The sequence below is a fragment of the Vipera ursinii genome (assembly GCF_947247035.1).
Source record: "Vipera ursinii genome assembly, chromosome: 6".
NCBI lineage: Eukaryota > Metazoa > Chordata > Lepidosauria > Squamata > Viperidae > Vipera > Vipera ursinii.
This window is the reverse complement of record NC_139515.1, coordinates 42983870-43001512: the sequence shown is the minus strand read 5'-3', so window position 1 is coordinate 43001512 and position 17643 is coordinate 42983870. Positions and strand designations below refer to the sequence as shown.

Sequence of the window (17643 nt, the reverse complement as noted above, 5' to 3'; positions counted from 1 at the left end):
TTACTGCAAGGCTACAACAGCAGAATTTTGCAAGTCTGAAATTATATATCTCCTTCCATCTCCTTTACCATCTGAGAAGTTAGTGTCCCTTCTGAGCTTCTTTCTCTGCCCATTATGCAATTGCAGTCTATGTTCTCACTTATCTGAGGGTAAGCAGCATTTCTCCCTCTTCCCCTCATCTCTCCCTCCTCTCCCTCTCCCTGCATGTCCAAAGATCATTTCCATGTAGTATTACAAAGGCAGAGGGGCTGGTTACTTGGGGAAATACCTTTCTTTCATAGTATCTGCCCAGATAATGCAGCGTGAAAGAGTTGGTATTCTCTTAGTTCTGTCAGTTAAATAATTTCAGCTATCAGAACTCCAGAAACCTTCTGTTTACCAACACCTTCCCCTCTGGAATGAGGTTCCCTGAGATCTGAGTGTTCTCTCACCCTTCTGGGTTTCAGAGGGCCCTGAAGACCTAGTTCTTTATCTAGAACTCTGGCTAGGTTGATTGAAACCACTTTTAGATTGTATGATGTTTATTTTTGTTTTTTAAGTATACAGTACAACCGATTTTGTTATTTTTGCCATCTTTACTCTCTTTTTTGTTGATTTTGATTTTTTAAAAATTTATAAACTGCTCAGAGTCACTGGGAATTGAACAGCATATAAATGTAATAAGTTATTATTATTTTATTACATATAAAAAGGCTTTAAAATAGAAATTGTATTTTTCTATCACTGTAACGTATACTTAAGTAGAAAAATAATAGTTCTGGGCTTTTGTTCCTTTTCTGTCTGCCAAAATATTTGCCCAACAGCAAGTTTGTCAACTGATTATGTCCACTTATTTCATCTGTCTCATGGTATCTTTTCCACCAAATGGATTAGGGTTATTGATCATTGTTTGATAGTAACCTCTGTAGATTTATGTACCCATACCATAATCATAACAAGACTATTGCACAAATCAATTACATTCTCAGTAGGTGAGCATTCTTTGGCCATGATATTTTAAAATTAGTGCCAGGCCAAAAAAGCACATGAGGTTCACTTTTTCTCAAATCATAATATAGTCAAGCTTAGGGTTTAAACAACAGATAGGTACCCTTATCTTACAGCTCTTGCATGGTTTATCAAGTAGAAATACTAATTATAAAACTTTATATTGAATAAACAGCATTTAGCAATCTCTTTATATTTTGTGTGTGAGTATACATACAACATTCAATCTTATTGCTTTGTCAATAATTAAAGATCTGTATGGAGCTGCTAAATGAAATGTACTCCATAAAGAGGTTGGAAATATTTTTGAAAGAAACAAGGACAGAATCATTGTTACACAGACCTGACTCCTGCATCTTAGGGAATGACAGTCAGTTTTTTTAAAGTAGCTATTGTATACAGATAGTCCTTGACTTACGACCATAATCGAGCCCAAAATTTTCTGTTGCTAAGTGAAAAAGTTAAGTGAGTTTTGCCCCATTTTACCACTTTTCTTGCCACAGAAGTTAAGGGGATCACTGCAATTGTTAAGTGAATCTGATTGATTTTGCTTGTCAGAAGGACTCTTGATCACAAGACCCTGGGACACTCCAACCATCATAAATATGAATCAAGCATCTGAATTTTAATCATGTGGCCATGGGGATCCTGCAATGGTTGTGTCATGGTTCCGATAGATGAAAGCTTTTAAAAGAACTTCAAGGCAAAGATTTATTCCTCAAATAAATTTTGAGGAAATTTTATTTTATTTATTTTATTCAGGAAACAAAGTGTCGGCAGGTACATAGTTGAACCCAAGACTAAAGTTCCCTTCCCCTGATACAAAGTAACAAGTTGTAATTCCCACCACAGAAAGGCTGTCATAAATCACACATTCACCAATTATTCTAAAACGTGGACTGTCCTCCCAACTTTTCAACTGTCAAAACTTTATCTAACATTGACCTTGGTCCTCATCCAGCTGCAAATATTATGGCTAACAGAAAACACTCAAGCATTCCCCCTTCCCCCCTTCTACATCTGAGAATCCCATATAAAAGAAAAAAGCACAAGGAAAGCAAAAAGTAAAATGGCTATACTTTCTCAATTGTGTCAGCTATGACAAAGGTTGTGTGAAAAACGGTCATAAGTCACTTTTTCCAGTGGCGTTGTAACTTCAAACCATCACTAAGCAAACTGTTGTAAGTTGAGGACTAGCTGTACTTAGTCTTGAAAAGAAACTACTTTTATTAGTCATACTCTGGTTTCAGATTGTATAAATCTTGTTGTGTTTTATTTTTATTAATCTATTCCTTTCAGTAAAGTGAAACAGAACAGTACTAGGACTGGTTGCTACGGTTGAAATTTAAAAGCTAATGTAAAAAAATATACACAATAGGCACAAACACAGACTACTGAAAGCTTTCAGGAAATAATGCAGAATGGTGGAAGACAGTCAGTCTATATTGTTAAATATGCATGAAGGCAGCAACTACTGGTGATAATGCAGCTAAAAATAATATTGGAGGACCACAAGCAGTTGGAGGTTTTTGAAAAACATGCAGCTCAATTAATGTATTTCCACAGTCATTTTATTTCCACTGTAGACAAAGATGCAGACGTCTGCAAAATTTTGTCTGTGTGCTTACATGTGGTTTCAATAAAATGGTTTCATTGCTTAGTTCCTGGGTATTTAGCTTGTGTGTTTATTTTCTGTTTCTAATACTGGCAACTATATTGATGCAGTGAAAACCCTCGGCCCTTGAAAAAATAGACAACATTGCAAAGTGACATATTTTGTGCTATCGTAATTGCCTTTCTCGCAGTAGTCAGTGATATGATGAGAACGAATACGGTTTGTCTGAAGAGATCATAATTTCCCCAGCCCAGGGGACTTAATTCTGTTGACTCTTACCTGCTGCCAATTTGCTTTGACCATTAGTAGTGAGTATAGGTTTATTGTATGCTAATGCTTTCTACAAGAATCTGCGTACAATAAACCTGTATTCCTTTGAACTGCCTGGATTCCTGTTTTCCTGCACTTGACAACTGCACTGCAGTAGGCACTGTAGGTTGTAATGTTGCTATCTTCTACTGTGCTAAAAAGAGTTGGACGTTGGTGCCTTTTTCTTTCCTTTTTCCCTCTACACCATTTTTTCTTTCTCCTGACCTCCTAGTTTTCTATTACTTTTTTAAATTTTCTCTTTCTCTTTTATATTTTGATAAACCAATAAAAAAGTTTAACCAACAATTGCACTGCTGTAGGAAAAGAATTCACATGAGGCTGATCTCTAGGTGCATCGTGATGAATCGTGCATAATTCACTAAAAAAACAATGTCACTGTTTCACATCAATGAACTTATGTCTGTTGCTCAAAGAGACAGGTAACAGAACCCAGGCATAGTATTTTCTGCAACAGGATTGTGAAGAAGGTCATTCCCATTGCTATGATAATGAGTAATCAAATGCAGATCCTTCTATATGACTTACTGATATGTTCATTTAGTTGGAAGATCCATTCCAGGATGACCTTAAGGAGCTAGCCTCTGCCAATGGAGGGCCATCTGCCCATCTTAGCCAAAGGATGCCCTTTTGCAGTAGTAATAAATTATTTATTCATGACTTTATGTATTCTTCTATTCTTGTGTAATTTTGTATGGAGATTGCTTTGAGTTCTTGGCATCTCTTGGCCGAGGGCCCAGTTGCAGCTATCTAATCGTTTTTGCTCCTTGTAAGAGGAGAAAGCTCTCCCATAAGAATGGCAAATGGATACCAGCTCTATAATAATTAAGCTAATTTCCATAATGGTTTTGCTACTTTGAAGTGATTTCCAAAAGAATTCTAAGACCTAAAGAAGTAAAGGGAAAAGTGACGTTTCCAAAGCTTTCATAATTTTTAAAATAAATACATTCCTATTGTTATTATTTTTAGCACCTTGCTATAACATCTGAGATAATCTTATTCTCTGAGATTCTCCCCCATTTTTCTTAAAGCATGTAAATGTGCAAATAGTAACTAATAGGCCTTCTGTGTAAATATTTTATAGTATGTTAAAAGCTGCTTGAGAATCAGATTAAAATTAACTCTTCTATTAACATTCAACATTTTTTCTTATTTTGTGGAGCAACAATATAATACATTGAGGACTTCAGCTGAGAATTATGCCCAACCTTGAAAATGAAATTGTCAGTGTTTTCTGTGTTTCAGATGACAGTCCATATACTAAATCTGCAAACCAGTCAAAGCCACCTGATGGAGCGCTAGCTATAAGAAGGCAGAGCATTCCAGGTATATAAGTATTTATATACTACTAAAATTTGCATGTCTGTTTGATTTTTTTTGTAATTTTTCAATTGGGTGAAATGGTGCATCAAAGAGCAACAATTTTGGAATCTTATGTACCTTAAATGGGCTAACAAAAAATGGGTCCAAAATCTGCAACCCATGACATCTGGAGGATTGAAATTTGGTAAAGTTGTGCTGCTTCAGTGCTGCCGCTGTACTACAATTAGCCATGGTCAATGTGTTTGTCAATTCTAACACTCCCTGCCAGCTTTTTACAGGCAAAGTCAGTGGGGATACCCATGGGGAGCAATCTCAGCAATCTCACTATCTTTTACCAAAATTGGCGTTTGCCATTTGAACTGATCTATTGAAAAGTAAAGTTCTAATGTGAAGTTTAAAGATGGGGTTTTTATTAAATGAGTTTTAAGTAGTGATAAGGTTGTAATTATATTTTTGTACTGAATTTCATAGTTAGCTACTTTGAATCATGTTTCTCTCTTCCCCCCCCCCCTCTCTCTCTCTGTGTAAAACTGAGTTTTAAATACATAAATGTCAGGTGAACTTTTCAGAAGATAGGAAGTAGAACATTACTTAAAGTAATCAGGATCATAGAAACATTTACACTGAAAAAAATAATACATTGGAGAAATTTAGTTGATTAAAATCCAGCAAAAATATATTTAAGATTGTGAAAAACTAGTAAAAACAGAGGATAAAGCTTCACATGATTCAATTGTATTGGGTTCAGTCATGTATATCTTTGTCTCTCTGTCTCTCTGTCTCTGTCTCTGTCTCTCTCTCTCTCTCTCTCTCTCTCTCTCTCTCACACACACACACACACACACACACACACACACACAGAAAACCCAGAAAGCTTATGAATGTTACAGAGCTACAAAAATCAATAGAAATAATAGAACCTTGAAGGCACCATCAATGGAATCAATGGAAATGAATTTTAAAAGAGAGAAGGGCATGTAGTTTAATTGTGGGCATCATTGACTGAGATTGTTTTCAGTTTTAATAGAATTTGTCAGAAGAATTTTATCCAACCATCAGTGAATATTAACACATAAAACATTACATATTCAGGAGAGTTCTCATTGTTTAACCTGCTGGTCTGAACTAAATTGGAAGATGATACTGGATTTTTTTTCCAGTTATTTCCAGGTATTTATCATAAAACTTTTTTGTCAATCTTTCCACCTTCACATTTGTACATTTCACCCATGTAGCCTCTGAAAGGGGGTAACCTTTCCACTGGACAAGGTATTGTAACTTTCCCTTGTACAGCCTAGAATCAAAAATACATTTTATCTCATAATGCGTCTCTCCCTCTACCACCATTGGACCAGGCAACTCTTTTAGAATAGGTCTTAAAGTGGATTCTGACACAGGTTTCAAAAGACTGCAATGAAACACTGTGTGAACTATCCCCAACAATCATAGAAGTTTTAACTCCACTATCACAGGGTTTATGATCCTGATAATGGGGAAAGGGCCAAAGAATTTTGGACCCAATTTTTTGCTGGGCAACTTTAACCATAGGTATTTAGTTGAAAGATAAAGTAATTGTGCAACATAAAATGGTTTTTGAAGGGAACGTCGTTTGTCTGCCTGCTCCTTGTAAACCTTGGTAGCTTTGGTAAATGCCTTCTTCACGTTCACCCCAACCCCCCCAAAAAAAGATGTCACCCATTGGTCCAAAGTCTGGGAAATAGGATGCTCCTGTGGGAACTCAGGCACAGGCACAAAATCTCGACCCATCACTATTTTGAATGGGATGAGACCAGTGCTACTGTGCACAGTATTATTGTAGGCTACCTCTGCAAAAGGTAAAGGGTCACCCCAATTAGACAACCGGTAATTTACATAACATCTGAGGTACTGTTCCATCATTATGTTAGCTTTCTCAGCAGCTCCATTAGTATTCGGATGAAAAGCAGATGAAAGCCCCTGGGAGGACCCAATCACTTTAACAAACTCCCTCCAGAACACTGCAATAAACTGGACCACTCTGTCAGAAATAATCCTCTTTGGAGCCCCATGGAGTTGGTATATGTGCTTCAAAACAGATTGGTTAGCTTCTGGGCAGAGGGAAGTCCTGAGTAAGTGATGAAATGCAACTGTTTGGAAAATAGATCAATCACAGTCATATCAAAGTGTTTTCCTTGCTCTCAGGTAATTCTACTATAAAATCCATGGCTATCTCCTCCCAAGGTTAAGAGGGGTCGGCCTCTTGCTGCAATAAACCTGGAGGTTTTCCAGGATGCGTCTTCATGGTAGCACAAATGGCACAACTTTCTACATAACTCTCAATATCCTTTTTCATTCTCGGCCACCAGAGCTACCTACACACTAGATCATAGGTCAGCAACCCGCGGCTCTGGAGCCGCATGCGGCTCTTTAAGCCGTCCCCTGCAGCTCCCGATCGCCTGGTGCGCACGCAACTCTCTGAACGGGAGGAGGTGCGTGCGCACCACTCCGAACGGGAGGAGGTACACGCGCACCACTCCGAACAGGAGGAGGTGCACGCGCACCACTCTGAACGGGAGGAGGTGCACGTGCACCACTCCGAACGGGAGGAGGTGTGCACGCACCACTCCAAAGGTTTGGAGAGCTGCGCGCGCACCTCTTGGAACAGGCGGAACAGGTTTGGGCTGAGGTGCGGTTTGGAAACCTGCTGTTGCCGGTTTAGAAAGCTGCCGCAGCCCGCAGCAACTTTCTAAACTGGCACCAGCAGGTCTCCAAATGCATGTTCGGGTGGAGGTGTGCACGCACCTCTCCAAAGGTTTGGACATGCGCACGCAGCTCTCCAAACCTTTGGAGAAGTGCGCGCGCACCTCCGCCCGAACACGCGTTTGGAGACCTGCTGGTGTTCTGGCAGAGGTGCAGTTTGGAGAACTGCTGTTGCCGGATTAGAAAGCTGATGTGGGCCGCGGCAGCTTTCTAATCCGGCAACAGCAGGTCTCCAAACGCATGTTCGGGTGGCAGTTTGGAGGTCCCGGGGGTGGCTTCGGCGGCGCCCGGGCTGAAGGCGGCACCGCAACCCAGTGCCCGTCACCAGGGAGACCCGTCGCTGCTGGTGTGCAGGTGCGTCCACATAAAAAAAAGTGGAACCGTGCGCGTGTATCCACGCACACGCATGCACAAAAAAGCAACATTTTGCACATGCGCAAAACATTTTGTTGCATGCGCATGCGTGGATGCACGCGCGCGGCTCCCACTTTTTTTTATGTGTGATGGAACCGGTTCCCAGTGGCTTTTTTGCTTTATCAGGTTGCCGACCCCTGCAATAGATGCAATGTTTTTTTAAAATCCAAAGTGACCTGCTTGCTTAGCATCATGACTCCATTGCAACACCTGAAGTCTGAAGCCTTCTGGGAGGTATAACTTAGAACCTTTCCAAGCTAATCCCCCCTTAAAGTCAATATAGATTTGTTACCTTTAAACCAGGCATCAGTCTCTAACTTCTCCTTCAGTTTCATTAGCGATTGATCGTCAAGAGCAGCAGGGGGTCTCTGTGTGTGCATGATCTGGTTGTTATTTGGGAAGCGGATTGTGGCAGAGGAATAATTGAGTTAATTACTTCCTCTCGGTTGCTCTTGAACTAGACAAGCAGCCACGCTCATTTTCAAAGTTGACACTTATTAGACTATTTTAATTTTTCTTTTTAAAATATTGTATGAGGAATATTATATATCAAGATCTCATTTTTACAAATCTGATTTCTAAGATACACTACACAGTGGTAACTTCTTCAAGTAATGTATATGAAACATGCTTCTTTCCTACCACCAAAGTGTGAAGGTTTATGATGACACTTGAATATATTTGGGGGTTTGTATGTGTGTGCCACGAAGACAGTGTTGACTCCTGGCAACCGCTTGGACAAGTCCCTGCTATTTTCTTGGCACATATTTCAGAAGGGGTTTGCATTGTTTTCTAAGGCTGAGGGACACAGCCTGGCTGAAGTTCACCCAGTTGGCTTCATTCATAAGGTGGAATTCATAGTCACACAGTTTCCAGCTTGATGCCCTAACCAATATACCAAGTTAGCTTTCTAAACTACAGTATGTCTTGTAATCCTTTATTATTTGCAGAATAAGGAAAAGGTTGGGCTGCAGCAAGCATAACAAAACATCCTTGGATAAGTTAAAGTGGCATGACCTGGTAGGCCTACCAAAATGATCAATTTAATAGTTCTTAACTGGACCTAGACAAACAACATGTGAATTAAAACTTACAGTTTTATAGTTTACATGTTAAAATTTAGACTTTTTATTACATTTGCTTCAGGGGAAAAAAGATATTAGATGTCCTTGGTTATGACAATTGTAGTTGCAGATAGGCAAATTTCAGGATGTATGATTTTATTTTGGTTTGACTTGAACTCCAAAATCCACCAAGCCAAATATGAAATAAAACAGAATGTAGAACTAAATTTAAATTGATAATTCAGGAGATAGTGCTAATTTCTTAGTATAATTTATTTCCCAGATTAAAAATATAATGAAACACGATAAATATGATGTGCAAATGCAGTCTGAATTATTATATTCATTATAGAATCTAACCAAAAACATTTCATAAATCCACATTAATAGCTTTTCAAAAGTATTTCTGAAGAATATTAATGAAGAAAAATAACCTATTAGGACATGTGATATACTATTGTTTCTAACATGGAAGTTCCCTCTACTCTTAATTATTTAAAACTGAAATATTTTCTAGAGATTAATTATCATATCCTGACCTTTCTTTAAATTATTCCTTGATTGTTTTTATAAGAAGATTGTTGTTTTCACCTATTAACATTCCATTTATCACATCAGGGTCTTTTAAATCAAATTATGTACAACATCCTTCCCCAACCCAAGGATACACAAATGTGTTGGAACTACAACTCCTAAACATTTCCAGCCATTGGTCATGTTCTGTATGATTTCCAAAAATGTATAATTCCATATATTTGGAGATTATTGGGTTGGGAAAAGCTGTTGTATTACATCAGAATTTCAGTTGAAACATTTGTAGACATAATTCCTTGTTATTTATTATCTCATTTATTTTAATGACAAAAATAATTCTATCTTAGACTAGATTACAGATCACAAATACCAGTACTTTAGACATAATGCTCAGTTAATTAAGTGTAATTAATAAACAATAACATTAAATGGAAAATAGCATGAAAAAGCATGAAATGACATTAATGCTGCATAATAGTACTAAATGGTAATAGCATTAAATAGCAAATTTGGTCTATTTTGTCAACTCATTTTATTCCTGTTCAGATTGCTAGTTAGGCACATGTTAGTTTTAGAATATAATTAGAATATAGTTTAGGCAAATGTCATCTCATTTCATATATCTCAATAGACCAGAGAAAACTGCTTACTCCATAAATAATCCCAGGATTTATGTTTGGAATATATATATCTTTAGTAGTTATGTTGGTAGTTGGATAATAATACTGAAACATGATTTCTTAAAGTACATATAAAGAAATACACCGGAATTTCTAATAGAAATATATTGTTTCTTTAGATACTGAAATAATTGGCTTAAAATGCCCTAAATAACATTCCTGCTGGCTGCTCTAAGAGCTATATCTACTTCACAAGACCACTCTTTGCAATTTAGGTGCACTCAAAGTAGCTTGCTAAGGCAGAATCTTTTTAATCTATCTCTCCTGCTCAAGGCTATATTCAGTATGGAACTGCATTTGCTTTTGCTTTCCTTGGTCTCTTTATACGTAATTTCATCTCTTCCCATTCCTACTTTTGGTGTAAAAAGGTGATAAATTGAAATGAAGTCTTTGGTGCTCTGTAATCTTGGTTGTTTGCTTGCAGACATTTCTTTACCCAGCTAGATAACATCATCAGTGCAATAGTTTTCACCATTTATTTTCACCAAACATAAGTGGGAAACAAGACAAGCACTTCACAGACACATAGTGTAACACAGGAGATCAAACTCATCATGACACGATTCAGCAGTCCATCTACATCTGAAAAACACAGATCACTCAGCAAATTTTACATTCTGGACAGAGAAGACTACTGGTTTGAAAGAAAAGTCAAAGAGGCCATCTATATTAAAACTGAACATCTGTCCCTCAACAGAGGGGGGGAGGGATACGACACCATCTATCTCCTGTTTATAACGCATCCTTTCAGTAGTCTCAGGAAGGTTCCACACCCATTTGCACTATGATTCAAATGACTCTGAGGATACAGATAAATTCCCAAGTGGCCTCAACGACCCTCAGAGGGCTAATTACTGTATGACTGCAAAGAACATAAATTATTCCATTCCCCACCTGTCAGTTAGAACTGAAAAAGCTTCTTGGATGAGAAGCGAAACATTTTCAGACAAAATAACAACAAAACCAAGACGGTCCAGCTGCCTTTTGAAAAAAGCATCTTTGTTCATTAAATATTACATTTATGCTCATAAATTTGCTTCCATCATAAACTTCCTTATTGCTTTTAGAATCCAATTTTCAATTTTTTATTTCTATAAAACATTTCATAATTCAATAATCTTAATGTTCTTTCAATAAAAAATATACAATTAAACTTTCCCACATTTTACATTTCTCACTGTTGCAGGAGAGCAAAATCTGCAATCCCCTTGCCCAATATTTTGCTCACTCTCATTTTCTGTACTCTGTTAATTGTATTTTGGCCAAACACTTTTCTCGCCACACTTATTAAGTTACTTTCTGTATGCATTCTTGCTAACATTTTCTTTGAATAACAAAACAGTAACAACATCCACTGCATTGCAGATTCAACTAGTTAGATAAGTTGCACAAGGCATTTCATAAGCAAACTACATGCATACAGTATTTTAGTATTTATGTGATTACTCTCTCTGTTCCTCCAGCATTACCATTTTTTAAATATTGCTATAGCATTTATGTCTTTTTTAATATTTTATTCTTGGACAATAGCTTTTTTACCATTTGTTTCATTTCCATTTATGGAAATAAACAAACATGACATATAACTATGATTGTCATACAGAAATCCAAAATACTCCTTCATTTGCTTTGGCTTCAGTTGCAAATCAAATACCGTCACTTTCCTTTTTAATTCCATTCACTCTGGTCGATACTAACCTTTTTGATACACTTCCAAAACAATTTGTATTTGCATCCGAATAGTTCTGCATTATTTTTCTGCATTTTTAACAGTAACCATTGCTTTTTTCTTTGACTATATTCTTGCAACTGTTTTTTCTATATAATCATTATAGAACATTTCTCATTTTGCAGCATTTATTATATTAAATGCATTTTTCTTCTCTTGTAGCTCCTTCAACTTAACTATATCATGTATCCATTTTCATGCTTTCCTTAGCATAATTCTACACAGTCATTTAGTACTTGGTAATATAATTCTTTTTATTCTGTTTCCAAATAACTTCTGTGTCTTCTTTCCATGTATCTACTTTCCATTCATTTTTCTGGGAAAGATATCTTCCAATAGCTTTTTATATAAACCTTATGCCTGTCTTCCTGCAATCGTTCTACTTCACTCTGTCTGTGTATTTGTGTGTGTGTGTGTATACATAAGCATTTTCAAAACAGACCTTTTTCTAAGCAGAAACTTACCACATGGCATTCTTATTGATGTCACTTATTTGTGACATCTCCCAATGTCACAAATCACTCTTTCTGTACTGAGATGCTGCACTGGAACAGAAGATGTAACCAATCAAGATAAATATTCTGTGATCTGCTTTGGGAATAAAGAAGCAGGATGTACATTTTAATAATATACTATATGATTTTCATATATCATCTTATATATCATATATATAATATATATCACATATATATTTCATATATCATCTTATATCATATATCAAAATTGAATTTTTATAGTACTAAAAGAACTATGGCAGGAAAAATAGTTTCCTTAGGGTTTATGATGGTAAATTTATAATAAATCTTTGAGAAAGTAGATGGTAGAATTTTATGTACCCCTTTTTAATTTTTTCATCATTACTGCAATTCAGTTACATGCTATTCCTTTAAATCATCTTTAAAATGACTCATAACATTAATGAAGATGAAAGATTTTTGCAAACCAGGAGATAGATAGATAGATAGATAGATAGATAGATAGATAGATAGATAGATAGATAGATACTTTGTGTGTATATCTGCTTGTATGTTTGTGTGTGTGTGTGCACGCACACACGCACACACACACACACACACACACACAAACAAAAACACAGAGAGTGAGAGAGAGAGTGAGAGAGATTTTATTTTCCTGGGCTCCAAAATCACTGCAGATGGGGACTGTAGCCAAGAAATTAAAAGACGCTTGCTCCTGGGGAGGAAAGCCATGGAAAATCTAGACAGCACACTAAAAAGCAGAGATATCATCCTGTCAACAAAAGTGCTTATAGTCAAGGCTACGGTCTTCCCAGTTGCAATGTATGGCTGTGAAAGTTGGACCATAAGAAAGGCTGAGCGCCAAAGAATTGAGGCCTTTGAACTATGATGGTGGACAAGACTCCTGCGAGTTCCTTGGACTGTAAGGCAATCAAACCGGTCAGTTCTAGAGGAGATCAACCCTGACTGCTTTTTAGAAGGCCAGACACTGAAGTTGAAACTCAAATACTTTGGCCATCTAATGAGAAGGAAGCACTCACTGGAGAAGAGCCTAATGCTGGGAAAGGTTGAGGGCAAGAGAAGAAGGGGACAACAAAGAAGGAGGTGGCTGGATGTAGTCACTGAAGCAGTAGGCGTGACCTTAAATGGACTCCAGAAGATGGTAGAGGACAAGAAGGCCTGGAGGAACATTGTCCATGGGGTCATGATGGGTCAGACACAACTTCGCAGCTAACAACAACATACACACACAAATGAAATTATTCAGTTTCACATTTTTTATTTTTTCTGACTTTTTAAAAATTTGGATTAATGTTTTATGTTATTTAATGTTAAACATTTAATGTTAATGTTTTACTTCAATTTCAAGGATAGATAGATAGACAGACAGACAGACAGACAGACATATACATACATATAAACACACAGCATTTTTTATTATAGTACTATGTATGGTGGGATCTACAAAACCGCTATCCCTGTCTGTTTCATTTAATATCATCATAAGCTTGATTTTTTTCCCCCTCAAATCTGGCTTAGCTGGAAAGTATAAGCATGGTGCATTTTGCTTCTACTAGGTTCCAGTTCCCAGGACAGTTAGGCAAACTGGAAAGCATCCATCCACAGCATATATAGCACTATATTCAAACTGAACTCATGGCATGCTTCTTTCTTAAGAAAGCCAATTCACAATACAGCATATCTTCTGGCTTCTGTTATGGCTTGTTCAGACACAAATAAAATGGGAATCCAGTTGAGATACAGTACTAAGCTAATAAAAGAGTAGAGGTTTCCTGATTTATATAGCTTTCTTCTGCTGTAGCAGGAATCAAGTGGTATATAAAGCAATGTGTTTTACTAGATTTACCTGGAATAAATAGATATTTGTGCAAGAATTCATCTATATGTGTAACATTAGTCTGTGAAGTGATCTTGTGAGCACTTCAGTGTCTACTTTTGGAGGGGCAGGCAAAAGCTCATGACATGTTGGATGCATTAGGGAGAAGACCATGTCTCCTTCCAATCTTTACAGAAACTTGTAAGACCTTCACTGCCTTGGTCTTTGGTATAATTATTTATTAGATCTCAAAACCCCTGTCTTAGGAATAATTCAGCAGCACAATTTTTGATGTCCTCAAATTTTCCTTTTAACTTTTTACTTCAGAGCATTCTCGAGAACTGTAAAGCAATCAACAAAAGTGAGTGACCTTTCATTCCTCCAGTTGTCATTGCCCATGTTTTCCCTTCTGAATCTGAATCATTTCCACATGAAATGAGAGATAGGTCAGAGACCCCTGTATTATTGCTAGAGAGATCTCAAGCTTTCATTTGAAGGAACACAGGATGAATGACTCTGTTGCACTCTTTTTGATCTGCTATCACCAACATTCCTGTTTTGAAAGTTCTCTGAAGCAAAATGATCACACCAATTACATGTTTATATTGTCTAAAGATAATGTGCTCTTCACTGTTCACAAAAGCTAGCTTCATATCTTTTGAGTGTATTAGTAATAATCCTTGGAATTCATTAAATTCTGGGAAATTTGGTTCCTTATAGTTTATGTTTTGGGGATAATTCATAAACCGAAATCAAATATATAACAAAAGTTTGGATGATTTGCTGATTTTAAACATAGACATACCTAAGCAATCTATTCTTCTCATGGCTGCCATCAACAACCTTGTTTGAGGGTGAAATAATTTCCTTTGTGTTCTCCTCTGTCCCTAGGTTATGCTAATTCTGGGAAATGGGAGAGTTTTGCATTGAGTAGGCCCTAACTCCAGGGTAGTGTGAGGACCAGTAAAAATCTAACAGATGCTTATATTGATTAAAGGGTTCTACATTGTTCTTAAAAGTTACTAGATTTCAGCCTGTGGTGTTCTAGTTGGAGTCTTAGGCTTCAGAACTCCAGTTTTACATCTAAACCATTTTTAAAAAATTCTTTGGTTTTGGTTTTTGTATTTTTGGTGATAATTTGAATTTCTTCTCTAGCTTTTGCCAGTATAATCAAGTCAGTCTTTGAAACATTGTGCATTTATTGATTTAAATCTGTTGAAAAGTCAAAGCTCTCACTTAATCTTATGACTGATTGACTTAAAAAGATTATGAATGATAATCAAGTAATAGAAATAGAAACACTCACTCATTATAGGTTTATCAGTTGTACAATTAACAACATATTTATTTGGTAACATTTTAGGGCTTGCATTTTCCAAAGACTACAATTCCTTAGTGAAAGAATCAGGTGTGTGTGTATGTACAGTATGTGTGTACTGTATGTGTGTTCAAACTCTTTGAACTTAAAATACATGGAAACCAATATTAAACATGCCTTTATTTCAATATTGTTTCTTGAATATATATGAATATATATGTATTGATGGTTTTACTTCTCCTGTTATAGTCAATTAATGAAAAGTTAACACAAATCTTCTTGTATTTACCAAGAATTGTCTTTTTAAGGTAAATCTTTAACTCCATTTTAGGAACTTAAGCATTAAGTCTTTCAGATTAATAACAAATCTCTCTTTGACTTCAGCAACTGAAAATAACCTTTCACAGCACTGTCTATGGAGATTCTCAGTCACGGTGGTCACAAAGATGCTTTTCCAAAAGGCAAATGGACTTTTGCTGTTTTTTCTTGAAGAAAAAAACAGTTAATTTGTATTATATTTGGTATACAGTTACATATAATACAGTTTAATATTCACCGCAATGACATCTTTCATTAGATACGTGTAAGCTTTAGAATCTAATTCCACTATACAAAGCTTCATGAACCTCTCCTTATTCCATAATTTTGAAATGACATGAGTACATATACATAGGCAAATATGCATTGCCTATGCTTTGCTCATGAGCAAAGGGTCCTTCTAATTTATTTTTTTTAATGGCTTTAACTTTTGGTACAGCTGCTCTGAAGCTCTAGTGAAGTTTTGTGGGCATGCATATACATACCTAGTTTTAAGAAAGAGTGGTAACTCTGGGGGCTTAGTTAAGAGGGACCAGCCTAAAATCCCTATGTAACCACAAGTAAACTAAGCCCATCCTCCCTTGAATTCCGTTGACCCTTATCTAAGCCCAAGCAAGTGTTAACTGTTAGTTGAGTAGATTCCTGTGCATGTGCCTAGTTATTAATAAATCATTTTAATTGGACCTTCAAATGAGGACTTGATCTTTCATGCCTGACTCCAGTATTATTTGCAACACAAAATATTATAACAAAATATTTACATAAGACATGCAATATATTAATGTTTGATTATATGTGTATGGTTATATCATTCTGTTACATTTTCTTTATTTAGAAAACTTCTTTTTTAAATAAAATATTTACTTCATTCATTTATGTAGAAAACTTCTATGCCCCCCCACATCTTACAGTATATAGTTACATAATTATGGGGGTAAAAAATTAAAAACTACAATCTGATTTGATAGTACTTGATCCCCACCCAATGCAGTGAAATCTTTGATATTGCATTGGTTGACATAAGAAATCCAAGAATTGAGAGATTGCGCATAATGGACCAAAGTACTAAGAAGTTAGAGCAGAGGGTTTATTTTGCTCACCTTGCTTTTCTGAATGTTGGTTTTGTGTGTAATAATTAAAAAAATGAACTTTTTAATTTTTTATTTATTAAACATTTTTCTGTGCTGTCACAATTAAAGCAAGTTTTAGCAGCTTGCAAAGAAATTTTTTTTAAAAAACCTTGGACAAAACAAAAATAAAAAAACACAATAGCAGTATAGCACTGCTAAATATTTTGAAAAGTAAGATATGAAAAATAAAGATGGCAACATCAAATCAGCAAAAGGTTCTCTGAAATAGCTTGTAAGTCTTTGAAAGTTTCTGAGAAAGTAGCAGAGAGGCTGATCTTCCCAGTGATGCTTTAAAAAAAGTAACACATCCTTATGTCCGCCTCCCGAAGCAACTAACATTGTTGGTTTGTAAAAGATTTCCCCTTGTATTTCTAGTCAGTTGGGCTGATATTGGCTGGAGTACACGGTGTTGCAGGTCCCTTCTATAAAGACATATAGGAAACAGAAGAAAGTGAGGGCTTCTTGGTGCTATCTGAGCTTGATTGTTTTCTTGCAGATGTTTCATTACCCAAACTAGGTAACATCTGCACTGATGTTTGGGTAATGAAACGTCTGCAAGAAAACAACCAAGCTCAGAGAGCACCAAGGACCCCTCATTTCCACCCTCAAATACATATATTCTCCTTTAACATAATAAAGTAAAATGCAAAATGTATAAGAAATATTTTTGTGCACAAATATTAACAATTAAAATATTCATAGTCTTAATAAGATTGTAGCTTGGTAGCTATTGTATCCAGTTGCTCATCTGCACCATAAAAGGTGGAATTTGTCTTGTGATATCATAATGCACTTTTTGGCATTTTGATAATCATGTTTAGGAAAAGATGCTTATGACTAAATTGCAAAATAATTGAATTCCTGTAACTATGTAAAAGTGGGGGGTTCTGGCAAGTGCAAATTCTCACACAAGGATGAGAATAGAATGATGAGAACTATTGCAATACCAATATATTTTTCATCAGTTGGTCAACTCATGAGAAAGAGAAAACGTGATGTTCACTGATAAACCTCCAATTTGGTAGTTGTAATACATGGCATGAAATGTATTGCAAACTGTGTCTTTCACAATTTTTCCATCTAAATTTGTAGATTATTCCTTCAGCATAGGCTTCTGAATCTGGGAAACTTCAGTCTGCCTTCTCTTAGTGA

At 36.3% G+C, this 17643-nt stretch overlaps 1 protein-coding gene across 10 annotated transcripts in view; it reads left to right on the top strand.

The window, feature by feature from the left end:
- Window positions 1–17643, top strand: part of GRIP1 (glutamate receptor interacting protein 1) — a 341679-nt gene that overhangs the window by 225547 nt on the left and 98489 nt on the right. For all 10 annotated transcript variants that reach the window (XM_083365574.1, XM_083365572.1, XM_083365568.1 and 7 more), the window contains exon 2: window positions 4175–4255. In XM_083365574.1, coding sequence (XP_083221700.1) covers window positions 4175–4255 — 81 coding nt within the window. The remainder of the gene's footprint in view (window positions 1–4174; window positions 4256–17643) is intronic.